This window comes from Periophthalmus magnuspinnatus, chromosome 16 (assembly GCF_009829125.3).
Source record: "Periophthalmus magnuspinnatus isolate fPerMag1 chromosome 16, fPerMag1.2.pri, whole genome shotgun sequence".
Lineage (NCBI taxonomy): Eukaryota > Metazoa > Chordata > Actinopteri > Gobiiformes > Gobiidae > Periophthalmus > Periophthalmus magnuspinnatus.
In genome coordinates, this window is record NC_047141.1 from 3,684,793 (window position 1) to 3,711,970 (window position 27,178).

A 27,178-nucleotide genomic window follows, 5' to 3' on the forward strand; every position below is an offset into this window, starting at 1 on the left:
TAGTCGAACCTCGGATTCAAGAGGAGCAGGGTGGTTTTCGTCCTGGTCGTGGAACACTGGACCAGCTCTATACTCTCCATCGGGTCCTTGAGGGTTCATGGGAGTTTGCCCAACCAGCCCACATGTGTTTTGTGGATCTGGAGAAGGCATTCAACCGTGTCCCTCATGGTGTCCTTTGGGGGGTGCTCTGGGAGTATGGGGTCCGGGGCTCTTTGCTAAGGGCTGTCCGGTCCCTGTATGACCGGAGCAGGAGCTGTGTTCGCATTGCCGGCAGTAAGTCAGACCTGTTCCCAGTGCATGTTGGCCTCCGCCAGGGCTGCCCTTTGTCATCGGTTCTGTTCATTATATTTATGGACAGAATTTCTAGGCGCAGCCAGGGGCCGGAGGGGGTCTGGTTTGGGAACCACAGGATTTCATCTCTGCTGTTTGCAGATGATGTTGTCCTGATGGCTTCATCGAGCCAGGACCTGCAGGCACTGGGGCGGTTTGCAGCCGAGTGTGAAGCGGCTGGGATGAGAATCAGCTCCTCCAAATCTGAGGTCATGGTTCTCGACCGGAAAAAGGTGGTTTGCCCTCTCCGGGTGGGTGGTGAGTCTCTGCCCCAAGTGGAGGAGTTCAAGTATCTCGGGGTCTTGTTCACGAGTGAGGGAAGGATGGAGCGTGAGATTAACAGGCGGATCGGTGCAGTGTTTGCAGTGATGCAGTCGGTCCGTTGTGGTAAAGAAGGAGCTGAGTCCAAAGGCAACACTCTCAATTTACCGGTCAATCTACGTTCCTACCCTCACCTATGGTCATGAGCTCTGGGTAATGACCGAAAGGACAAGGTCACAGATACAAGCGGCTGAAATGGGTTTCCTCCGCAGGGTGGCCGGGCGCTCCCTTAGGGATAGGGTGAGGAGCTCAGTCACACGGGAGGAGCTCGGAGTAGAGCCGCTGCTCCTACACGTCGAGAGGAACCAGTTGAGGTGGCTCGGGCATCTGCTCAGGATGCCTCGTGGACACCTCCCTAGGGAGGTGTTCTGGGCATGTCCCACTGGGAAGGAGGCCCCAGGGAAGACCCAGGACACGCTGGAGGGACTATGTCTCTCGGCTGGCCTGGGAACGCCTTGGGATCCCACCGGAGGAGCTGGAGGACGTGTCCGGGGTGAGGGAAGTCTGGGAGTCCCTGCTTAGACTGCTGCCCCCGTGACCCGGCTCCGGATAAGCGGAAGAAAATGGATGGATGGATGGATGTGATTTCAGCAGACAACTCTGGACCTATATTTATAAAAAAAAAAAATTAAAACTATATTCTTCAAGTTGTGATTATCCTCATTTACATCATCAGAGTAACTGGGACACAGAGCTTTAGCTGATCCCTGTTTAATTACAGTATTTAGTATGTCCCAGTTTCTCTTTATATTGTTTTTATTTTCATATAGTATTTTTTCTAATATAACTGTTTGCCATCTTTAAGCCCTTTTGCCCCCTGTAGACCCAGGCCTGGCAGTAAAGTGTACAGTTTCAGGTGTCTGTTTCACTCACTTTGCTCTAACTGTAAGTAAAACCAGAACATGCTGTAAAGTCCTTTATTTTTTGTCATTAAAGACACAAGTTACAACATCATGATTATTATCTCATCTTATTAGTTTCTATGTAGAATAACCAAACCCTGAAACATGCACAGGCCGTCTTGACCAAGACTAGACCCAGATCTGGAGCTGGGTCCCACTGTTCCCTAACCCAGAGGTGCTGCATGGGTCCAATGCAGAGAGGGAGCCCTCCTTAACCGCTCTGTGGCTGTAGTGTCAGCAGTCGTCAAAGTGCACGGGGTATCCCTCCCGACAGGCGAAGGTGATGGGGCCGTATTTGAACTGTGGGCTGTAGTGGCAGTTTGGGGGAGATGCAGATTCTTGGTTGGTGCAAACACAGATGTAAACAGAGAAATTCCTGTGGTTCTGGACTAGGATCCCCCCCACGGTTCCACCCTTCCCCTTGGCACACGTCCAGCACCGCGTTCAGGTCTGTGGGGTAACCGGGGTAACCCAGAATAATACTGTTACAGGCTTTACAGCGGCTCCAGTTCATGTCTATGAAGAGGTTGTTCATGATGTTCATGACTTTTTATTTAAGTTCCCAATGGAGCAACGTGGAGCCACTGACAGGAGCAGAGCCGGCAGGAGAACAACCGATGGGAGCAGGGACGGGAGCAGGGACGGGAGCAGGGACGGGAGCAGGGACGGGAGCAGGGACGGGAGCAGGGACGGGCGCAGGGACGGGAGCAGGCCCATGTCTGTGGAGGGACAGGGTTATTAAAGGAACTGCAGTAAAGTCTGTGCTCTTAAGTTTGAAGGTACTGCATTCCTGCAGAGACACATACAGGTGTGTCTCATTGTCAGTATAAGCAGATTGGATTTGACAATGTGATTGGTTCCAAAATGATCTTTCACACAACCCAGGAAGTAGTAGCAGATGGGGCTCAAGTTAGAAAATTGGATTTAAACCCAAGGCTCAATTTTGGCCCGTTACTTTTTACTATATTTATTAATTTCATTGGTTGCAATTTAAGAGAAAGCCTCGTATATTTATATGCAAATAATGCTGTTTTGTGTGAAAATGCTCCCTCTGCTGATCAACACTTATAAATCTCAAATTATCATTGAATGCAAATGAAAATAAGTATATGAGTTATTCCAAAATAAAACATTTAAGTGATGTGTGAGCTTAATTCACTGTTAAATCTGCCCTATAGTGTTTGTGTCTCTCGAGTTATAAGCTGTAATACACAAACTGCTGCACATCACATGAGCAAGCAGCCCATTTTATTTCATTTCATTCATTTTCACGAGGTGGAACACAGCATTTTGAGCTTTGGAGATGTTACAGACTAATAAAGTGTTACTCAAACATGTGAATGAAACAAAACACAACTCCAGGTCTGTTTTTGAGGAGGTAAGAACATTAGAACATGACTTAAATCTCACAAGAGTCAGTGTTGTGTAATGTAGGAGCTTCAATACAAACACTTTAATACCTTTCAAACACAGGTTTGTGTTGTCACAGTGAGGTCGTGGCTTTAGTCACAAATACAAATGATCAGGTTCAACATTTGTGAATTTACATTTTGGATGCCTTGGTTGGTGAGGTGAGGCTTAAACTAATAAAGAAACAGATTCGAGATATTTATTCTCCAGAGAGACTGAGCTCTGGCCTCTGAGCCCACACTCTTTTACTTTGGTTGGTAAAATGAGAGAACGTTTATGTGGAAAAAATGGCATCGACCTCCTGAGTCTATAACACAGAGCTGCATCTAAATGATATGAAACACAAATGTTCAAATCATTTCATATTGTTAAAACATAAAACTGGAGTCACTTTAGACTCACTCACAGAGAAAAGAGGAACACAACTTTAACTCAAATAAAAACACTGTTACTGCAAAGTATGCTACTGGAAAAGTACTCTGAAAAGTACAATTCCTTTTCAAAGTGACGTGAGTGTAACAGAGTGAGTGTAACAGTGTGAGTGTAACAGTGAGCATAACAGTGTGAGTGTAACAGTGTGAGTGTAACAGAGTACCTGTACTGCTCACCTCGTGTAGTGTCTTGCTCTTGCGTAACAGTGTGAGCGTAACAGAGTGAGCGTAACAGAGTGAGCGTAACAGAGTGAGCGTAACAGAGTGAGCGTAACAGAGTGAGCGTAACAGTGTGAGCGTAACAGTGTGAGCGTAACAGTGTGAGTGTAACAGAGTACCTGTACTGCTCACCTCGTGTAGTGTCTTGCTCTAGGGTCAGGTCAGTCTTGGAATGATGCAGTGAAGCATGTTCTTTTGGAGATTTGGCGTTGGATGTGTTTTTTGTAAACTGTATTTTCGTTTTCTCGTTTCCTACACACCATATAAGGCCTGTGCTTCCTGTGTGTTACTTCTGTAGGTGAAGAGTTGACTGAGACATCCTGTCTGTGCAAAATCAGTGCGGTCACATGACCTTATGGCCACAGGTCAAAAGGTCATCTACATATATCCATGTAGTTTGTGTGTGTATACACTCCCAGTCAAAAGTTTGAACACCTCTCATTTATTGCACTTTTGTCTTTATGTTTAACACTTTGTACATTTTCATTCACACAGACGACATGAAATATATGAAGTCAGATGTGTGGAATTATGAAATCGTTCCACTAAATATGTTTTATTTTGAAGCATCCTCGTTTTGCTTTGTTGACAGCTCTGCAAACCCTACATGACATTTTTGGAAAAGAGAAGAAATGTGAGAATGTATGAAAAGAAAGTAGCACATATACCTGTGAATACATCTGTGAAAATATCTAAAAATATCTGTGATGCCTCGTCAGATCATGACCCCGAGGAGCTCACCACAGACATGACAAAGACTGAAACAAAACATTAAACACATTATTTTATCTGCAGACGCTAAACACGCACAACACACCACAACCAGGTCTAAACCAGGTCTAAACCAGGTCTAAACCAGGTCTAAACCAGGTCTAAACCAGGACTAAACCAGGACTAAACCAGGACTAAACCAGGTCTAAACCAGTTCTAAACCAGGTCTAAACCAGGACTAAACCAGGTCTAAACCAGGTCTAAACCAGGACTAAACCAGGTCTAAACCAGGTCTAAACCAGGACTAAACCAGGTCTAAACCAGGACTAAACCAGGTCTAAACCAAGTGTAAACCAGGACTGAACCAGGACTGAACCAGGACTGAACCAGGACTAAACCAGGACTAAACCAAGTGTAAACCAGGTCTAAACCAGGTCTAAACCAGGACTGAACAAGGACTAAACCAGGACTAAACCAGGACTGAACCAGGACTAAACACAGGACAAAATCAGGTCTAAAATAACGTCCACATCTGTACAAAGAGAGAGGGAAGAGTCATTTATTAAAAGTCTTACAAAAGGAGCGGTCCATGTCGGGCTAGAAAACATGTACATTTACACTGGAGTCTCACACACACACACACCCCCACACACACACACACCCACACACACACACAGACATTTCACATGTGCACAAAAGCATCAGCCTCTGTGGCTCGGTGCATAGTTTCACACTGAAACAGACATGGACATATAAACCCAGAGGAGGTAGAACAGCCAAAAACTGTACTGAAGTTAGAGTAATGGTACTTCAAAATAATATGACTCAAGTAGAAGTACAAAGTAGTTGTAACATCTGATTTATAATTTGAAGTGAATGTGACAAAATATGAAATAAGTCAAACAGACACAAAAATGAACCAAACTAAATCACATCTGAAGGAGCTGCAAGAAACACAACTGTTCAGATCATTTTATAGTCAACATAAAACTCAAGTCACTTTAGACTCACTCACAGTGGGAAGAGGAACACAACTGTTACTCAAGTAAGAGCAGAAGTATGCTGCTAGTAAAGTACTCTGAAAATACAGATTACTCAAGTAAATGTAATTACCCACCTCTGTTTAAACCACAGACTGTATAATGGAAGTGGACTGAGGAAGTGACCCTCATGGAGGCTGTAGAAGGAAACGTCTGCTGTCAATCAAATTGATTGCTAATGCTTGCAGGCTAATTGATTTGTTATTAATGTTTATATCTTGATTTAGGGACAAAATAGTGAAACAAAAACCCCAGGATCATGTAGAACAGGTTAATACAAACATTTAAGACCAAAATGAGTCGATGAGTCTGACAGCAGCAGCTACAGAGAGAATTTTCAATTGCAACCAGAGTTTGAAGGAACCGCTTGACACTCACTTCCTATTTGATAGTCCATTTATATACTGTATACAGTCTATGGTTTTAACCTGAATATTTAGTTGTATAATTCTAATCTCTGTGATTGTCCACTTCAGGGAATACTGATAAGGCTTGAGTGACAGAAGGTGATGGTAAAGCAGAGACCTCTCTATATCATAAATGCAAGAATAACCTGCTGCTTTGTAATGGCAGCATTAGTGGATTTGAATGAGTAAAGAGTTAAAGCTGCAGTACGGAACCTGCAGATGTTAGAGAGAGATGTTATTGCCATGTTACAATGCTGTTCCCTCCTCAGAAACAGCCTTGGGGTTGTGTTTTGTTTCATTCACACATGTTTGAGTCACACTTTATTATTAGTCTGTTACATCTCCAGAGCTCAAAATGTCTGTTCCACCTTGTGATGTCATGAAGTGGTACTTTTCAATTTAACAACTTCCTTTTACCTTTAGTTCAGTAGAGCTTGGCAATTCCAGGGCTAAAATGATCCAAATGATTCTAGTGAAACTGTATGGAGTGGAGCACTTCCTGTATGTGACATCACAAGGTGGACTCCAGGTCTGTTTGTGATCAGGAAACAACATTATAACAGATCAGAAAATATCCTAATACGGGCCCTTTAAACGAAACTGAGAGGAACCTGCTTTACGTCACCTGTAAACATGGAACGAGGAACACAGATTTCACAAGCGTCTTACAGGAAGAGCAGAGGGACAAAGAGTATAAAAAATAATCTCTTTAATAATATTTACAGTGTGAGAAGTACTGGCGTGTGCTCCTCTGGCTCGGGATGGGTCAGCGCTACAGGGAGTCTGAGAAGGTCATTTAGATACAGCTGATTGTTCAAATGCATTGTAAACATGTAAAGGCCCACTACCTGATTTTTCCAATGTATCTGAGCAGTACAAACTCATTGATCATGCTGGGGAGTTCTGCATTTATGTCTATGGTGAAAAGTTACCATGGAGACACAGCGCATACATTAGCAAACACTGAAGTCTGAAAACTCAAGAAAAAAACACAAAATTGATTTAAAGAGCACATTTTCAGGAGCCGGTGATTGATCCGAGCAATCGTGGTCCTGTTTAGGAGTCTGATTTTACATAAAAAGGTGAAAGTGGCTAATGCTAATGCTAGCTAGCGTGTGACTGTGACGTTATTTGAGAGCGACTTGTTTAACAGCACAGATCAGCTCACCTGTTGTAGTTCAGATAAATAAGTTCCTTATGGTCAGATTGTGTCAAAATAAAGCTCAGATTAAAGTAACAGAGCGTCAGACAGAGTAGTGCCTACAGTTAGCATCACACCCCCAGGGAATGATGACGATCAATTGTATAAGCAGCTCTTGAGGCCAAAATAAGTCCACTGTGTACTGTCCGCGTCTAATTATAAAGCGTTTTATTGGATGATCAGGATGTGCACTATTAGCATGCTACTTGTCGTAAGCTTTACTGTTATAGCAACTTCACTCTGGTCTGCAAAAGTTGTCAAAAACGCAAATAAACTCATCAGGGTGAATAGTTAGGATGTTTTGAATGCATATGGTAAGTGATAAGTTTGGACCATTGCAGACTGTTTAAAATTTGTTTTTTATGTTTTAAAGTTGCTAAAAAGGTACAGAGACTTTAACATAAATGTCTTGGGAATTTAAATTTACAGTTTTTGTCTTGAAGCACTCATATTGCATCATAAAGGCTAATAAAAGTATCATTATGAACAGTGTGTGTGAAGGAAAGTGTGGCCAAATGTAAAGCTGCTTCAGTCGATGAAGCTCTGCCCTCTGGTGTTTAGGTCCGTGGTCGACACCGGGGTAAGTGCTCATAGTTCTTCTGGTTCTTGTCCTGCTTGACTGTGATGTTACTGCAGTTTTAGTTCTTTTAAATCTATTATTTCTGCAGCTTTTGGGCCATTTTCTCAAGACAAACCAAATACCTGACCATTTTGCATATCTTCAACATGATCTGGGGTATTTTACTTCTACGGAGTATTAACTGTAACACATAACATATTTATATCACCCCGTTACAGCGTTTTATAACTTTTATACAAGTTTTATAAGTCTCTCCTCCCTTTGCTCTCTGCGCTCCCCCTTCAGAGCACTATCACAACACACACAGCTGCATCGCACTAATGAAACTACAGCACATCACATCAGGTTTGTGAAGTTGTAGTGAAAGTTTTTGGGGCTATCTGTGTTGACATATATGACTAAACTAACTGACGAATCATCCATGAACGAACGCAGATTAATCACACGGTCCGTTTTGACCAATCACACGTGCTCTTTAAATGTGTTTACAGTTACACATAAAACCAGAACTCTCATGTACATTAACCTGCAGCTCACAAATGTTCAGCATTAAATCCAGACATTCATTATTTTAAAGCCCAACTGCCTATAATTAAATTAGATTTGTGGAATAATTAAGATAATTTTCATTAAAAAAATGTTTAAAATGCTTCAAATTAGATTGCAACATTAAAACCAGTGCACATTGTGATTAATCGCGATGAATCATATTTGGAAAGTCTGATTCATCTGATTCATCTTTGAATCATTTCACAGCTAAACTCATTTTTTTGTATTCCGCTTTTGTATATTTATGGAAATGGCTGAGCATGGATGACGTACTCTTGTGGGCGGAGCACTGTACAGGTTCGTACTGCTGGGTTTGAATAGGGCCTGGGAGAGATCGCTAGATTACTCAAACATGCACGTGTTTTTGATGAGGGAACAACATTATAACATGAGAGAAACCTCCAAAATCCATCCATTTTCTTCCACTTATCTGGGGCCGAGTGGGGGGGGGGGCAGGTCGAGTCGTGTCCTGGGTCTTCCCCGGGGCCAGAAAGTCTTTTTTTTTTTTGCAGAATACTCCCTCTTTAATTTCACGTATTGAACTAAAGCTGTACCTGCGGCCCTGATGTTTGACCCCAGTGAGCTCAGACCCCCTCCCCTGCTCCTCTTCTTCTGCACCTCTTCCTCTCCTCTTGCTCGTCTTCACCTCCTCTCCTCCTCCTCCTCCTCTGCTCCTCTCTCATTGATGTCTGACCCCAGCGAGCTCAGACTGCCCGCACTGGACCCGGCTCCCTCCTCTCTCCAGACGTGTAGTGTATCTGGAGGAAAGGCGGCGCTGTGGTGATCTGCCTCCCAAACAATCCGCGTCACGTAACTCCGGAAGTCCACGTGCGTCCTGGACACAAGAGGGCAGCACTGACCCAGACATTTCATCACAAAAAAACTGATGTAGGTGTATTTCCATCCTGGTTTAGTATAGTCTTGGTCCAGTCCTTGCTCAGTTCTGGTTCAGTCCTGGTTTAGTCCTGGTTCAGTCCTGGTTTAGTCCTGGGTCAGTCCTGGTTCAGTCCTCACCTGTGCCCCCTGGTCCAGCTCTGGTTTTGGGTCTTTGGCTCGGAGCTCAGGTGGGCGTACACAGATTGCAGGTGGTGCAGCCTATAGGGGGCGCCACAGTGCACCTCCTCCTGTGACCCGGGGGAGGAGCGCAGCAGAGGAGCCGTGGTGCAAGAAGAAGACTGAGACAAACTCGAACAGAGAGGACGCTTCAACTCTGAGATGTCATAACCATTCTGAAGAAACGGAGAAGAGAGAGTGAGAGAGTCAGAGGAGAGGGTCAGAGGAGAGGAAGAGAGGGTCAGAGGAGAAGAAGAGAGGGTCAGAGGAGTAGAGGAGAGGGTCAGAGAGTCAGAGGAGAGGGTCAGAGGAGAGGAAGAGAGGGTCAGAGGAGCAGAGGAGAGGGTCAGAGGAGAGGAAGGGAGGGTCAGAGGAGTAGAGGAGAGGGTCAGAGGAACAGAGGAGAGGGTCAGTGGAGAAGAAGAGAGGGTCAGAGGAGTAGAGGAGAGGGTCAGAGGAACAGAGGAGAGGGTCAGAGGAGCAGAGGAGAGGGTCAGAGGAGCAGGGAAGGGTCAGAGGAGCAGAGGAGAGAGTCAGAGGAGAGGGCAAGAGGAGCAGAGGAGGAGAGCAGAGGGTCAGACAAGCAGAGGGTCAGACGAGTAGAGGGTCAGAAGAGAGTCAGAGGAGCAGAGGAAAGAGTCAGAGGAGAGGGCGAGAGGAGCAGAGGGTCAGAGGACCGGAGGAGAAGGTCAGAGGAGCAGAGGGTCAGAGGAGGAGAGCAGAGAGTCAGAGGAGCAGAGAAGAGGGTCAGAGGAGCACCTGGTCCTGCTCTCCTCCTCCCTCCTCGTTGTAGTTTAGGATATTCTCCCGGATGCCCTCCCAGCTCTCGTGCTCTGGGGGGACATGGTAAACGCAGCGCTTCCTGAACTTGTTCCTGCTTCCCTTCTGATTCCACACAGTCACAGCCACCAGCACCCCTAGAGGACAGGAGGAGCACAGAGGAGCACAGAGGAGCACAGAGGAGCACAGAGGAGCACAGAGGAGCACAGAGGAGCACAGAGGTCATGTTTTGGTTTATATTGCACTGAAGAACATCTATCTTCATGGAGAATGGTGTGAAGTATTGCTTTAACATCCTCTTTTCATAAAATCACCTCTGCTATTTTTTTCCTTCCTAGTTGTCAGTTGTGACGTCGCAGCAGAGAATTCCTAGCAACCATGTTTTACACTGGCACAAAGCTCCTCTGATGTCTGTCACAGAAATGATTATTTGACAAAAAAAAAAATATAAGACAGGTCCTCCAGATTAATTCAAAATGAGAGAATCATTCAAACTTGTCGCACACACTGCAATGTATTTTAGTGTGTGTGTGTGTGTGTGTGTGGGGGGGGGGGGGGGGGGGGGGGGATTATTCATTTAGCAGGGGTGTTCATGGATCGGTCGCACAGTTGTTTTCAGGGTCCAGGTCTGAACAGTTTGCAAACCCCAGACCTAATGTTTATTTAGCTGTGTTCGCACTGCTTCACTCTCCAGCAGGGGGAGCCCTCCTTTATTGGTACATACAAATCCACTGTGTTGTTTTGATTAAGACTCCGTGAGAAGATCACACCTCACTGCAGGTGTTTGGGAAACACACACTGTAAAAAAAAGAAACGTTTTTGGAAATATTGGAAGTTTTAAAATAAGAGAGGACATTAGAGGCCGTACTGACTTGTTTTTCTGATGTTGTTTACATAATGTTGTGTGTCAGCTGTGGTCAATGGAGAGGGAACAGTTACACAAGAACTGAACAGAACTGAACAGACTTTATCTGTGAAACGAGACCAGAGTCACGCATCACTGCCATGTTCCATGTACAGCAAAAACATTTCTAGGAGAAGGGGGAGAGTGTCTGCTTGTCTCTACCAACATGTTTAATTATAATTAGATATTACATATTTTACACAAATGTTTAAAAATAAAAAGTTTTATTATTAGACAAATTGTCACATTCATTATTTGAACATATTTTATTTATTGGCTTTCAGAGTTAGAGTTAGCATTTTTATGTCAATAATTGATCTATGTTGACAAAATCTCTATCTTCTAACACCACATGGGTGACACATGGGTGGTAAATGGGTGGCACAAGGGCATTTAGACTTTTTCCGAATAAAACCACTCGAAGAATTGTCATGTTGTTGTTGTTTTTTTTTTTGTTAAAAAGTGACAATCCCATGTTGTTTTCTAAAATTTAAAAGGCAATTTCCTATTTTAATTTTGTATTTTTTGACCGGCCAAATTAAAAGTGTTGTGTTTGACTCTAATGTACTTATTATTTGTTATATAATGGCATTATTTAACCACAGACAGAAAGCACAAAGTCTCAGCTCAGTCCGGCTTAAACTCAGAGTCAGAGAGGAGTTATGTTAGACGTATTAAGTTCCTTTTGTTTAAAATGATCAGCAACAGATGAAAGGCTAAATTTTATTGTCCCCCTAAAGAAATGTGTCTCTGTATTTGACCTGTCCTTCAGTGTCTCTGGGTTAAATCTGTCAGGAGCAGTGGGATCATCTCCAGATCTTGAGCTGGTCTTGGACAGGACGACCTCAGCTGGACAATGTTTTGGGTTAATGGAGGAAACCAGAGTCCCCAGAGGAAAACCCACCTAGACACAGGGAGAACATGCAAACTCCACACAGACACAGAGAGAACATGCAAACTCCACACAGACACAGGGAGAACATGCAAACTCCACAAAGACACAGGGAGAACATGCAAACTCCACACAGACACAGAGAGAACATGCAAACTCCACACAGACATAGGGAGAACATGCAAACTCCACACAGACACAGGGAGAACATGCAAACTCCACACAGACACAGGGAGAACATGCAAACTCCACACAGACACATGTACCACATAGAAAGGCCCGGGAGACAAACCAGGAACTTTGTTCCTGTGAAACATGAGTGCTGCGCAGCCACCTGCCATCTTAAAGATTACTCAAATGTACTTCAGAATCGAAACTCAAGATCGATCTATGTGACGAACATTTTGTGATTTTTTTCCCTAAACCTTTAATCGTTAAGCCACACTTCAAATCTTCACTTCTGACAGAATTAGATGGATTATGTCTGGTGGAAGGTTTAGTTTCTGTTTATTTACTTTTAGTTTATTTTAAATATTTTTTTTGTTTTGCTGATCCTTTTGTTATGGTGATTCTTACCGAGAAACACGAGCAGGCACATGCTGATGGCGAGGATGGAGCTCGGGCTCAGTGCTGCCGTGCGGTGACCCCTCAGTAACCCCAGCTCGCACCGCTGACCTTTGACCCCATCCGGACAGCGACACAGGAAGTGCTCGGGAGACAGGGGCTGACACACAGAGCCGCGGCGGCAGGAGGACGGTCGGCACGGCGACGGGACACAGCGTTGGCGACCCAACGAATCAGAGAGCAGCATCTGAGAGCCGGGGCATCTGGGAAATGGAGGCAGAATGAAATGGGGGCATGATGCATCGGATTTAAACTGCACAAATACAAGACATCAAAACAGTTTAGCACACAGAGGAGTACAAGTCATAGTCTTAATCTGTTGTGCGGGGCCTATTTAACTCTATGAGAGATTCACTGTTTTTGAAGAAATCTCCAAACTTCTGATCCACAAATGTTGAACCTTCTCATTATTTGTTTGGGATTGGCTCTACAAACTGGTCAAATTAATCTTATGCCTTAAAGTCCTTTCAACTGACAACAATCATGTGTTTAGGGTTGAATAATGGCACCATTTTATGAAGCTGTTGTGAAGAAAATCATGTGACTTTTGTTTATTTATAATGACAGAGAAGATCGTCTTTGTGCCAGTTTTTGTTTCATGTGCATAGACCCAGAAATTACAGACCAGGTCAACACATCTGCACCTGACAGTTACAGCAAACTCCACCTGAGAGTTCTGACCTGCCTCCAGCTCAGGTTAAACTAGAGATTTTACAATTTGCTCATGTGACGAGAACCCGACCTACTGATTACCTTAATGATTAAATGTCAACAGCCCGACAAAGAAGTGCATGAAAACATTTATAGTTTTCATGGGGCATCTTGGTTTGAGCTGAACTTTCCTGGGCTTAGTTTAAATCATAGACTGTGTATGGAGTCATGGACACAGCTATCACACTAGCCAGCATGTCCCAAATGGGAAGTGAGCAATTCCGGCTCTATCGACTTGGGCTACAATTCTCTTTCTATTGAAAACCTGTGGGCCCTCTCTCTGTAACTGCAGGTTTGTCATTCTGACCTTAAAATATTTGTATTAACCAGCTCTACATAATCCTAATGTTATTATTTCACTATTTTATCCCTAAATTAAGACATGAACATTAATAAAAGACAAATCAGGCACCTTCTTTCCTCAAGATCACTCCTGATAGCGTTAGCAGCAGTTTTGATTGACAGTGTTGCTAAGCGCCTGCTCCCTATTAAACCAGCAGGAAGGGGCATTACTTTCAGCTTTGGATCGGCTCTTTGGTTGCTATGATACTCGCAGTTGGAATTCCAAATATGAAACTCTGCTCCAAATTGGCCGCTATAACTGCTCTAGCCTCGGTGAGTTTCATTTGGCTGGAGCTGAACGCTGTGGGTGACGTCACACTCACTCACGTACTTAAATAATCTATCCCAGTGTGACCATAGACTCACCTGCACTCATGTTTTCTCCACAGATCCACACAGCGTAGGGGGCCGGAGCATGAAATGGAGCGACATGATTCGCTGTGGCAGCCTGAGGACACGCCCCTGTTCTCCAGCACGGCCACGCCCTCTGAGCCCCGCCCGTCCAGAGGAAGCAGCAAGCCGTTGAATCGAAGGTCCCTCAGGCAGCCTTCAACAAGAACACAACAGCCGTCAGATTCAATACCGCAGATCAAAGTTATTCATCAAAGATTATTCATGGGCAATATATTGAGTCTCTGGAGAAATGGATACAAACTTAGTCATTTTGACAATGTTTTTGACCAAGATGTTTCAACAAACATTATCAATCTGAAGGCACTGGTCTGAGGAGCTAGAATCTATATGGCCCTAAGACAAGGGCGTCAAACTCATCACTGAGGACCACTTCAGCAAAATGGGCCAGATGTAACTGTGCGGCAGTATAAATGTCACTAAATGTAACCAAATGTCATGTAAAATAAATGCATGTAATACTTTTTAACTTGTTAAATAAATAAATAATAAATACTTATTCAAGTTGCAAATATTACATGTGTATGTAACTGGAATCTCCTGATAAACTAACATTTTTAAGTGTGTATCTGGTCGGGGCACAGCTGCTCACAGACCTTCAGCTCTGCTTCAAAAACACACCCTCTGAAAAAGTTTTACTGGCGGATGTTTTTTGGTTGTGGCTTTTGTGAACGTATTCTGTTGTAATTACAGCATTTTAATTATTGGACAATTTGTTGTTTTTCTTAAAGGCTAACTATTATTTTAAAATAACAGTCATGCCTTTTAATTTACCTTCTCCACACATTTGGCCTCTGGGCCTTGAGTTTGACACACGTGCCCTAAGAGGAGAGGGACTAGAGTAGTTCTGAGGGAGGAGTTATAGCCTGAAACTGAAAATTTTAACTATATTATATTTACTTAACCCTATTGTTCTCTGCCAGCCTCTCTGATTATCGTTTGAATGGGCAGATTACACCTTAAGTCTCCATTTCTGAAAGGATTCTCAAAGGATTCTCTCTGTCTCTTTTTGATCTTCCTCACCCTTCTTTCAGACCAGCCCTTCTCCCTGCTTAAAATCTACATGTCACTGTCTTCAAATAAGTCATGTGTTTCTCTAAGATGAAGGTGAACAGCCGACTGTAAACCTGAATTTGCGCGTCTTTCTTGTTGGTGCAGAAGAAACATTGGGGAAACTAAACAACCACAGCACAAAAGACTTCTACATGAGGAGTGACAGCTCCTCCAGATTTAGTGTCCAGAGTGATTGGTGCGAATGAGCTGATTTTGAGGAGTCTTATCTGTGAAACAATGACATATATTCAAATAAGTACTCAGTTGTAGCTATAGTCAATACCTTGAAACCCTGTAGTCCCGTTGTCTCCTCTCTCTCCTCTGCCCACTGTCACGGTGACTTGATTCATCTCCACCGCTCCTCCTCCTCCTCTCACCCCCCTGCTGCTCTCTCCCCCTTCTCCCTCCACCTCCCTGCTCCCCCCGCCCCCTTCCAGCTGCAAGGTGAGGCGGGAATCGTAACGGTGGAGCTCGGCATAGATCCACTCTCCCAGATCCACTCTGACTCCAGGAAGAACCAGAGTCTGAGGTCCAAATCCCAGGTCTGCGCGGACAGAGAGGAGACCACCTCTGACCTGCAGCGAGGAGCAAAGAGACGAGAAAGTGAAGTCAGTCTGAAGAGTCCAAACTAATTCATAAAAACGCTCCATAGATCCTGGTCCCGGTTTAGTCCTGGTTCAGTCCTCACCTCCACACACATGTGCCGTCCGTCTCGTGTCTCCACCGTCAGAATGGTCCCATGTTCTTCTCTGGTCCTCAGCAGCAGTTGGACAGATGTTTTCCGAGGATCAGCGCCCCCTCTGGGCTGGAGCCGCACCACACTGTCCTCGTCCAATGAGAACTCTGGAACCACTGCACATCACATTCAGGATGGTTTAAAACGTTCTACTCTACTCAGTGTGACAGATTTTCATGTTTTTCTAATTATGACTTGGTTTGGTGTGATAGTACCTGTGTTAAGTATTTATCACATTACATCAGTGAAATAGAAGTTTGCGAGAAAAAAAAAAATGAGAAAAGTACAAAAATACAGGAAGAAGGGCCAAGGTCTAAACTTGAAGCCTTCTGCCTCTGTCACAAAGAAAACTCCAACCAAAATGCAGGAACTCTTTATACACAAGACTTTTTTTTTTTTGACAGTTCAAACATTAAATAAAAAAATAAGGGTGTCATCTTTTTATTAACATTATGGTTACTAGGTAACAGTTAACAGAATTACCTCTATGTATGTCACATCTGTTGTCTGTGTCCAACCAGGAAGTCAAACTATAAACTTCACCAAAATTACAAAACTAGCAAGAGTGTTTGTAAAATTTTAAACATAATGTTAAAACCAAAACTAAGGCCATATTCCTGATCCGATCCATCTTCCTCTGACTCTGCTCCTCTGACTCTACTCCTCTGACTCTGCTCCTTTGGCTCTGCTCCTCTGACTCTGCTCCTCTGACTCTGCTCCTTTGGCTCTGCTCCTCTGATTCTGCTCCTCTGGCTCTGCTCCTCTGGCTCTGCTCCTCTGGCTCTGCTCCTCTGGTTCTACTCCTCTGGCTCTGCTCCTCTGGCTCTGCTCCTCTCTGCTCCTCTGGCTCTGCTCCTCTGGCTCTGCTCCTCTGGCTCTGCTCCTCTAGCTCTGCTCTTGTCTGCTCCTCTGGCTCTGCTCCTCTGGCTCTGCTCCTCTGGCTCTGCTCCTCTGGTTCTACTCCTCTGGCTCTGCTCCTCTCTGCTCCTCTGGCTCTGCTCCTCTGGCTCTGCTCCTCTAGCTCTGCTCCTGTCTGCTCCTCTGGCTCTGCTCCTCTGCCTCTGTTCCTCTGACTCTGCTCCTCTGGCTCCTCTGACTCTGCTCCTCTGACTCTGCTCCTCTAGCTCTACTCCTCTGTCTCTGCTCCTCTGTCTCTGCTCCTCTGTCTCTGCTCCTCTGTCTCTGCTCCTCTGGTTCTACTCCTCTGGTTCTACTCCTCTGGCTCTGCTCCTCTGTCTCTGCTCGTCTGTCTCTGTCTCCTCTGTCTCTGCTCCTCTGGCTCTGCTCCTCTGGTTCTACTCCTCTGACTCTGCTCCTCTGACTCTGCTCCTCTAGCTCTGCTCCTCTGGCTCTTCTCCTCAGGCTCCTGTCTCTCTCACCTGTCTCACACTTGTGTCCGGTGAATCCAGGGTGGCAGTCGCAGCTGAAGGAGCCCCATTGGGACAAACAGGAGGCGTGTTCTCCACAAGAGGGGCCTATTGCGGTCAGACACACCCCGTCAGTGAGCCTGCAGCCTGGGTACGAGTCCAGACTTTCCCCTGGAGAAGCCAGATCATACACCTGCGGCACACAAGAACGAATACAGCCAGTGCACAGGGAGAACATGCAAACTCCACACAGACAGATTGTGTTCATGTGACATCAGCACATTGTAGAATACCTCGAGTTTAACCTGAGCTGGAGACAGGTCAGAACCATCAGACTGCATCACCCATCCCCAATTTATAATTCCACCCTCAGACCCAAAGCAAACAGAGTAAACAAAGAGAGTAATAGAGCAAGTCAATGGGGCCATTAAACGTTGAATGGAGGCTGAAACTGTAAAGAATATCTGTTTACAGTTTCAGTGTAGTTAGCTCCTCCCTTCAGACAGATATAAGGCAGTGTCCAGCAGTAATCTGACCAGAACTGAAGAAGCGACTTGGATGAGCAGCCAAACATCTTCACTCCTACAACGTTTTGTCCAGTTGACAGATTTAACTTTGGCTTTTACCATCAGACTGCAGATTTGTTGACATGTTTTATGATTAATATTATCTCTGTAATTACTGGGCCTATCTTTCAAAAACAGTGAATCTTCTGTAGGGTCATATAGGCCCCTGCCCTCCATCTGAAATATGACACAATTTCTAGAACGTGATTGAAAGCAGAGCGCTCTTGCTGTGAGGTAAGAGCTAACCACTGGAGTTTTAATCTCTCACCTCTGAGTTCACCACGAGGTTCCTGATGCAGCCGTTGAAGCTGGTGTATCTGTGCAGAGGAGAGAAGTGCTTCACCCCACCCACCTGCAGGGGGAGCCACACGCCCAGCAGCCTGCACACAGGGAACAGGAGGGTTCAGAGCTGTTTTAGAAAAAGTTTTTTTTTTAAATGTATTTATTCTTTGCAGTGACATCACGCTGGGGGTTTCTACATGTATGTATATGGCTGAATTAATTTAAAAAAAGTATATGGCTGAATATTCATTAGTTACCATGGAGGGGTCAGGTGAGGGGACAAGGGAGGGGGTAACGGGTTTTTTTGCATATGTAATCTACTGGTAAAAAAAAAAGAACAAAACAAAAAACAAAATTTACAGTTGGTAGGTTTAAAAGAAGTGATTTTTGTCTTTTTCAAGTCTGTTTCATGATAATAAACCCAGTAAATACTGAAACACAAATACAAATAGCCGATAATTCACATTTTAAAGCGGTTTTGACGTTAACTATGCTTTATTGCTAGTTGCTCTCTGAAAAACTGACAACACTGCTTATTATTTAGTTGATTTAAAGCTACAGGACGCAGAGCATTGTTACATTCAAAATAGCGACCGATGCCTCGTCCATAAGCCATCTATTCTAGCCAAAGAACAATTTGTAAAACATATGGGTTCATTTTCATTCACCCTCCAATGTCACATTTTGCTAATCAGTTACCTCTTTAGTTTTAGATGCATTTGTACCTGTGTTCTCCAGTAACATGTCCGCTCACTCTGCAGCCAGAGTCACTGCACTGGTCCAGGCTCAGCTCCACAAACTGAAACAGAACAAAGTCATGTCACTCTTTTGGGTTTGACTGTGACATCATCCACAGCTTCAGCTCCAAATGAAGCTCATCGAGGCTAGAGCAGTTACAGTGACTAATTTGAAAGAAGACACCCGATTAGTCTGTTATTAACGTTCATATCTTAATTTAGGGACAAAATAGTTAAATAAAAAACCCAGGATCATGTAGAATGGGTTAAAACCAAAGTTGTAAGACCAAAATGACGAGCCTGACAGCAGCAGATACAGAGAGAGGGCCAAAGCGTGCCCATGCTCACTTCAGATTTGAACACAGTGGCTAGCAGGTTAGTTGTGTCCATTTATTTAGTGACCTTTGACCTCCCTCACCTCCCGCTGTATGAGGATGTCCAGCCTGTGCCAGTCTCGGTCTCGCACTGCAGACTCAGAGGACAGAGCCAGAGTCATTGTCTCTGATCCCAAGTTTAGACTGAAGACAGCGACGCCTTCGATCAACTCTGAGGAGAAGCAACAGAACAAGGACAAATATTCATGTAATAGCACACTTTAAATCTGTCTTAGAAAGTACATTTGACTTTTACACTTCTACTTAAAATGGGTGAATGGGAGAAGAGTCTTGCCCCAGCCCCAGGGTTTAAACATGGCCTCTAGTGTGAGTCAATGGGCCAAGCTCAGTGGAGTGTGGAGCTAGTTTAGCCTTTAGCAACTAGGTAAATCCAGTGATTGTGGTGCACTGACCATGTGGAGTACTGATCTGCTCCTGTGCAAAGAGAGTGGGCTCCTGTACCATGTGACCTCTCTGACCAATCAGAGTGAGAGCTGACTAGCATACAGCCAAAGTGAGCTGAAGCTACAGATTCAAAAGTTGATGCATGTCTTACTGAGGTTCATTTGTTTTTTGTTGTTGTTTTTTTTAACTGATGTGATGTTTTCTCATTCTTTGACATGTTTAGGTGCGTTCTGCATCCTAGTCCAGCACAAAATAAATCCCTGTAACAGCAGCACTGACCCAGAGCCATGAAGCCCTGGCCCTCTCCCTGCGCTGGGCTGAGGGGGCCCTGGTACAGCAGCAGCCCAGAGGACGTCTCAGAGAGGAACTCCACGGACACACGACTGAAGGAGCAGAGCCGGACAGGAGGAAACCAGGAGAAACCAGAACCTCCAAACGAGATACGAGTCAGCTCACAACGAGGGCCGTCCAGGAGAGGGGGGCAGCGGCACCTACAGTGAGAGACAGGCATTACACCTACAGGACAACACGAGCATTACACCTAATAGTGCAGGATGGGAGAGCGGCTAAGCTGCTAGCACTCGCCTCACAGCAAGAAGGCTCCGGGTTCTGCCTGATGTGTGGAGATTGCATATTCTCCTGGTGTGTATGTGGAGTTTGCGTGTTCTCTCTGTGTCTGTGTGGAGTTTACAGGTGTGCAGGTTTAACCCAGAGACAAAACCACCAATTGTGATATTATTGTGAGACTTTGGACGATGCACTATCACATTATGCTGGTTGATACAACAACCAACAGTTATTGTTATGTTCCTATTTAGAACTCCAGCCTCATGTCGCTCTTTACATCTCTCCGACTGCTACGACGTCACGCTGGGGGTGTCCTGCCTGTGTGTTTACAATAGAATGTCCAGCAGTTACCATGGTGACACAGTGCACACAACAGGTAACACTGCCAAAAGAGTTTTTAGAATCACGGTCCTGTTTAGGTGTTTGATTGTCAATAAAAAGGTGAGAAAGATTAACTGAAAAACTGTTGAACAATGCTAGCTAGATTGTGTAATGTTATTTGAGACAGCACAAATCAGTTTATCTGTTGTAGTTCAGATAATTCAGTTGTTTATGGTCAGATTGTGTTAAAACAAAGCTCAGATTAAAGGCTGAGCTTCGTTGTCCTCACCTAAATCCCAGGGGCCCGTCGTAACAGCTGCCCCCGTTCAGGCAGGGGTTTGTGGGGTAGGAGGAGCAGGATGTGTGGGTGAGCTCTCTGGATCTACAGCCACACTGAGTCTTCACTGTGGGTTTAACTGAGACCAGAACCACGGCACCGGACCCGAGCGACACCGGGTCTAGACTGAAGTCCACCTCTGTACTGCAGCCGCCAGAGCAGTCCACCAGGGGGCAGTCATCCAGCGGAGACAGAGACACGCCCAGAGAGGACTCCAGCTGAGAGAAGAGAGAGAGGACAAGGGTTTAAAGGGGCTGGTAACTAATCACTGACGGACTTGGAGTTGTGTTTGATTCATTCCCCCCTCTCTTCTCTTCCTCCCTCTCACTTCTCTTCCCCCTCTCCCTCTCCTCTCACTCCCCTCCTCCTCTCTCTCTCCCTCTCCTCTCTCCTGACAGCAGTGTGTTTTTAGTTCCCCCCCTCCTCTTCCTCCCTCTCGATTCTCTTCCCCCTCTCCCTCTCTCTCTCCCCCTCTTCTCTGACTCCCCTCCTTTCCTCTACCTTTCCCTCCTCTCCCTTTCTCTCCTCTCTCCTGACAGCAGTGTGTGGTTAGTCCCCCCCCTCTCTCCTCTCCTTTCCCTCTCTCCTCTCCCTTCTTTCCCCGCTCTTCCTCCCTCTCCTCTCTCCTGACAGCAGTGTGTTGTTAGTTCCCCCCTCCTTTTCCTCCCTCTCACTACTCTCCCCCTCTCTCTATCCCTCTCTCTCTCACCCTCTTCTCTCACCCTCTCTCCTCTCACCCTCTCTCTCTCCTCCCTCTCTCTCTCTCCTTCTCCCTGTCCTCTCTCCCCTCCTTTCCCCTCCTCCCCCCTCTCTCTCCCCCTCACTCCCTCCCTCTCCACTCCCCTTCTCCTCTACCCCCCTCTCTCTCTTCCTCTCCTCTCTCCTGACAGCAGTTGTTAGTTCTCTCTCCTCCGCCCTCTCTCCCCCTTCTCTCCCGCTTCTCTATCTCCCCTCTTCTCCTCTACCTTTCTCTTCTCTCCTCTCACTTCCCTCCTCTCCCTTTCTCTCCGTCTCTCCTGACAGCAGTGTGTGTTGTTAGTTCTCTCTCCTCTCCCCCTCTTCTCTCTTCTTCTCCTGACAGCAGTGTTCTGTCACTCTCTCCTCTGTTTTTCCTGTTTCCTTGCGTCTCATGTGTTGTCACAGTCTGTCAGTGCGTCTGAGGCACAAATCCAGTGTTTGGAGAATTTCAAAACATGAAAATAAAAATGAGGAACTTCAAACGTTTCATCTGTTAATATTTCATTTTCTCCCACAGACAGAGCTGAGCGTGTTACATCGACTTTTATCCAGTCAGCAAACACAGAGTGGTCCTGGTTTAGACCTGGTCTAGTCCTGGTTTAGTTCTAATTTAGTCCTGGTCTAGTTCTGGTTCGGTCCCGGTTCAGTCCTGGTTCAGTCCTGGTTCAGTCCTGGTTCAGTCCTGGTTCAGTCCCGGTTCAGTCCCGATTTAGTCCCGATTTAGTCCCGGTTTAGACCTGGTTTAGTCCTGGTTTAGTCCTGGTTTAGTCCCTGTTCAGTCCTGGTTCAGTCCCGGTTCAGTCCTGGTTTAGACCTGGTTTAGTCCTGATTTAGTCCTGGTTTAGACCTGGTTCAGTCCTGGTTCAGTCCTGGTTTAGACCTGGTTCAGTCCTGGTTCAGTCCTGGTTCAGTCCCGGTTTAGTCCTGGTTGAGTCCTGGTTGAGTCCCGGTTCATTCCCGGTTCAGTCCTGGTTTAGACCTGGTTTAGTCCTGATTTAGTCCTGGTTTAGACCTGGTTCAGTCCTGGTTCAGTCCTGGTTCAGTCCTGGTTTCTGTTCCTCTCCTCTTCCTTCATCTTTTGTTTCTTTTCTTTCTTCTTGTTGCTTTTGACAGGTTTTGCGTCTGAATCTTTGTTTTCTTCTCGTTTGGTTCAAAAGTCGGCAACACCTTTGACACTTTGACATCGAAAAACAATCCTACATCTCAACAAAACCAAAGATACAAATAATTTCAAACTGTGAGAGAAACAAGGCGACAGCACCAGAGCCTAATGCTGATGTGGAACAAGTTTATGATCCAAACAGTAAACATTTATGCATCAATACTCGATACCGATTCTGATACCACCATGATAATAAAAACACTCTTTATTAATAATACGGGTTAATACGAACATTTTACGATGAAAATAACGAGTCTGACAACAGCAGTTACAGAAAGAGCTGTCAATAGAAAGTGAATTGGAGTCAAAGGAGCCCATGCTCACTTCCTGTTTGGAATGCTAGCAGGTTAGCTATGTCCGTATGCAGTGAAACTATGAAAGAAACCCACCCAGACAGGAGGAGAACATGCAAACTCCACACAGGAAACACCTTATGTATTCTAGGATTTGAACCTGGGATCTTCTTGCTGAGAGGTGAGTGTGTCAGATGCCCTTCCCTCACACTCTCTAGCTCTGTGTTTTTTCCTTTAAATCAGTTCTATAAATGTATGTGTGTAACATGCATTAAACATGTGTCCTACACCAGGGCCAGATGTTCAGCACTTAACCCCACAGCCTCCTCCTGTCACATGAGACACACATGGACAGGATCCTGCTCTAGACCTGGTTCTGTTCCAGTTTGGTCCTGGTTCAGTCCTGATTCAGTCCTGGTTCAGTCCTGGTTCAGTCCTGGTTCAGTTCTGGTTCAGTCCTGGTTCAGTCCTGGTCTAGTCTTTCTTGTTGCTTGTCCTTGTTTACATTGGACTACCCTTTAAAGATGCTCTATGTACATTTTCTGGTAGAAGGTCTGCCACCTGCTTGTCTCCATGAAGATATCTATTTAGATACTCTGCAGTGAGAACATGCTGGGGGTGTTCTACTCTTTAAGACCCCATAGAAGTGTAATACCCCTCTTTAATACCCCACAGAAGTGTAATACCCCCTCTTTAATACCCCATAGAAGTGTAATACCCCCTCTTTAATACCCCATAGAAGTGTAACACCCCTCTTTAATACCCCATAGAAGTGTAATACCCCTCTTTAATACCCCATAGAAGTGTAATACCCCTCTTTAATACCCCACAGAAGTGTAATACCCCCTCTTTAATACCCCACAGAAGTGTAATACCCCCTCTTTAATACCCCATAGAAGTGTAATACCCCCTCTTTAATACCCCATAGAAGTGTAATACCCCTCTTTAATACCCCATAGAAGTGTAATACCCCTCTTTAATACCCCATAGAAGTGTAATACCCCTCTTTAATACCCTATAGAAGTGTAATACCCCCTCTTTAATACCCCATAGAAGTGTAATACCCCTCTTTAATACCCCATAGAAGTGTAATACCCCTCTTTAATACCCTATAGAAGTGTAATACCCCTCTTTAATACACCATAGAAGTGTAATACTCCTCTTTAATACACCATAGAAGTGTAATACCCCTCTTTAATACCCCATAGAAGTGTAATACCCCTCTTTAATACCCTATAGAAGTGTAATACCCCTCTTTAATACCCTATAGAAGTGTAATACCCCTCTTTAATACCCTATAGAAGTGTAATACCCCCTCTTTAATACCCTATAGAAGTGTAATACCCCTCTTTATTACCCCATAGAAGTGTAATACCCCTCTTTAATACCCCATAGAAGGGTAATACCCCCTCTTTAATACCCCATAGAAGTGTAATACCCCTCTTTAATACCCCATAGAAGTGTAATACTCCCTCTTTAATACCCCATAGAAGTGTAATACCCCCTCTTTAATACCCCATAGAAGGGTAATACCCCCTCTTTAATACCCCATAGAAGTGTAATACCCCTCTTTAATACCCCATAGAAGTGTAATACCCCCTCTTTAATACCCCATAGAAGTGTAATACCCCTCTTTAATACCCAATAGAAGTGTAATACCCCTCTTTAATACACCATAGAAGTGTAATACCCCTCTTTAATACCCCATAGAAGTGTAATACCCCTCTTTAATACCCTATAGAAGTGTAATACCCCCTCTTTAATACCCTATAGAAGTGTAATACCCCTCTTTAATACACCATAGAAGTGTAATACTCCTCTTTAATACACCATAGAAGTGTAATACCCCTCTTTAATACCCCATAGAAGTGTAATACCCCTCTTTAATACCCTATAGAAGTGTAATACCCCTCTTTAATACACCATAGAAGTGTAATACCCCTCTTTAATACCCTATAGAAGTGTAATACCCCTCTTTAATACCCTATAGAAGTGTAATACCCCTCTTTAATACCCTATAGAAGTGTAATACCCCCTCTTTAATACCCTATAGAAGTGTAATACCCCTCTTTATTACCCCATAGAAGTGTAATACCCCTCTTTAATACCCCATAGAAGGGTAATACCCCCCTCTTTAATACCCCATAGAAGTGTAATACCCCTCTTTAATACCCCATAGAAGTGTAATACTCCCTCTTTAATACCCCATAGAAGTGTAATACCCCCTCTTTAATACCCCATAGAAGGGTAATACCCCCTCTTTAATACCCCATAGAAGTGTAATACCCCTCTTTAATACTCCATAGAAGTGTAATACCCCCTCTTTAATACCCCATAGAAGTGTAATACCCCTCTTTAATACCCTATAGAAGTGTAATACCCCTCTTTAATACACCATAGAAGTGTAATACCCCTCTTTAATACCCCATAGAAGTGTAATACCCCTCTTTAATACCCTATAGAAGTGTAATACCCCCTCTTTAATACCCTATAGAAGTGTAATACCCCTCTTTAATACACCATAGAAGTGTAATACTCCTCTTTAATACACCATAGAAGTGTAATACCCCTCTTTAATACCCCATAGAAGTGTAATACCCCTCTTTAATACCCTATAGAAGTGTAATACCCCTCTTTAATACCCTATAGAAGTGTAATACCCCCTCTTTAATACCCTATAGAAGTGTAATACCCCTCTTTATTACCCCATAGAAGTCTAATACCCCTCTTTAATACCCCATAGAAGTGTAATACTCCTCTTTAATACCCCATAGAAGTCAAATACCCCCACTTTAATACGTCATAGAAGTGTAATAACCCTCTTTAATACACCATATAAGTGTAATACCCCTCTTTAATACCCCATAAAAGTCAAATACCCCTCTTTAATACCCCATAGAAGTCAAGAGATTACAAAGATATAAGACACATGGGAATAAAAAAGAAAGTCCTACCATTTAATGTTGAAAATCAGAATATATTGTCTAAAGAAAGTTTTGATTATCATTGTGGTATCGGTATCGAGTATCGAGTCTATTCCTTAGTATCGAGACACTATCAGACCGCTGAATGCACTTTGCAGTATGTCTTTACCTTGTCCTTGTACGCACTGATGTATCCGAGTATCTTCTCTGGTTTGAGATACGAGGGTCCACGAGCAGAGAGCCAGAGGTCCAGAGCCGTGTGTCCAGGGAGAGAGGCCTCGGACTGGGAGAAGATGTCCACGTGGTCAGGGGGGAGGTGGAGGAGGTCTGACAGAGCTCCACACAGACGAGCAAACAGGCTCTGATCAAGGACAGGGCCGAAGAACTGAAGATGTGTCACATCTGAGAGAGAGGAAGAGGAGAGGGAGGGAGAGGAGAGAGGAAGAGGAGAGGGAGAGGAGAGGGAGAGGAGGGGGAGAGGAGAGAGGGAGAGAGAGAGGGAGAGGAGAGGGTGAGAGGGAGAGGGAGGGAGAGGAGAGAGGAAGAGGAGAGGGAGAGGAGAGGGTGAGAGGGAGAGGGAGGGAGAGGAGAGAGGAAGAGGAGAGGGAGGGAGGGAGAGGAGAGAGGAAGAGGAAGAGGAGAGGGAGAGGAGAGGGTGAGAGGGAGAGGAGAGGGAGAGGAGAGGGAGAGGAGGGGGAGAGGAGAGAGGGAGAGAGAGAGGGAGAGGAGAGGGTGAGAGGGAGAGGGAGGGAGAGGAGAGAGGAAGAGGAGAGGGAGAGGAGAGGGTGAGAGGAAGAGGAGAGGGAGAGGAGAGGGAGGGAGGGAGGGAGGGAGGGAGGGAGGGAGAGGGAGGGAGAGAGGAAGAGGAGAGAAGAAGAGGAAGAGGAGAGGGAGGGAGGGAGGGAGGGAGGGAGAGGAGAGAGGAAGAGGAGAGGGAGAGGAGAGGATGGGAGGGAGAGGAGGAATAGGAGAGAAGAGGAAGAGGAGAGGGAGAGAGGGAGGGAGAAGAGAGGAGAGAAGGAGGGAGGGAGAGAGGGAGGGAGAGGGAGGGAGAGAGGGAGGGAGGGAGAGGGAGGGAGAGGAGAGAGGGAGAGGAGAGAGGAAGAGGAGAGGGAGAGGAGAGGGTGAGAGGGAGAGGAGGAAGAGGAGAGAAGAAGAGGAGAGGTAGAGGGAGGGAGGGAGGGAGGGAGGGAGGGAGAGGAGAGAGGGAGAGGAGAGGTAGAGGGAGGGATAGAGGGAGAGGAGGAAGAGAGGAACAGGAGAGAGAGGGAGAGAAGGAAGAGAGGAAGAGGAGAGAGAGGAGGGAGAAGAGAGGAGAGAAGGAGGGAGGGAGAGAGGGAGAGAAGGAGAGAGGGAGAGAGGAAGAGGAGGGAAAGGGAGGGAGAGATGGAGGGAGGGGGAGGGAGGGAGAGAGGGAGAGGAGGGGTGATGGAGAGGGAAGGAAAGGGGGAGAGAGAGAGAGAGAGAGCGGGAGGGACGGAGGGAAGGAGAGGGGAGA

The 27,178-nt window shown here is 45.2% G+C and overlaps 1 protein-coding gene across 1 annotated transcript in view; it reads right to left on the bottom strand.

The window, feature by feature from the left end:
* Positions 1-2,093: 2,093 nt before the first annotated feature.
* Positions 2,094-27,178, bottom strand: part of si:dkey-22o22.2 (neural-cadherin) — a 94,522-nt gene continuing 69,437 nt past the window's right edge. Inside the window, exons 25-41 of the mRNA XM_033980683.1 lie at positions 25,850-26,082; positions 20,516-20,781; positions 19,618-19,829; positions 18,978-19,105; positions 18,548-18,621; positions 17,809-17,920; positions 16,987-17,167; positions 15,560-15,723; positions 15,282-15,446; positions 14,882-14,993; positions 13,774-13,954; positions 12,307-12,557; positions 9,914-10,071; positions 9,176-9,330; positions 8,774-8,936; positions 2,337-2,343; positions 2,094-2,272 (exon numbers count right to left, since the gene is read on the bottom strand). Coding sequence (XP_033836574.1) covers positions 2,094-2,272; positions 2,337-2,343; positions 8,774-8,936; positions 9,176-9,330; positions 9,914-10,071; positions 12,307-12,557; positions 13,774-13,954; positions 14,882-14,993; positions 15,282-15,446; positions 15,560-15,723; positions 16,987-17,167; positions 17,809-17,920; positions 18,548-18,621; positions 18,978-19,105; positions 19,618-19,829; positions 20,516-20,781; positions 25,850-26,082 — 2,741 coding nt within the window. The remainder of the gene's footprint in view (positions 2,273-2,336; positions 2,344-8,773; positions 8,937-9,175; positions 9,331-9,913; positions 10,072-12,306; positions 12,558-13,773; positions 13,955-14,881; positions 14,994-15,281; positions 15,447-15,559; positions 15,724-16,986; positions 17,168-17,808; positions 17,921-18,547; positions 18,622-18,977; positions 19,106-19,617; positions 19,830-20,515; positions 20,782-25,849; positions 26,083-27,178) is intronic.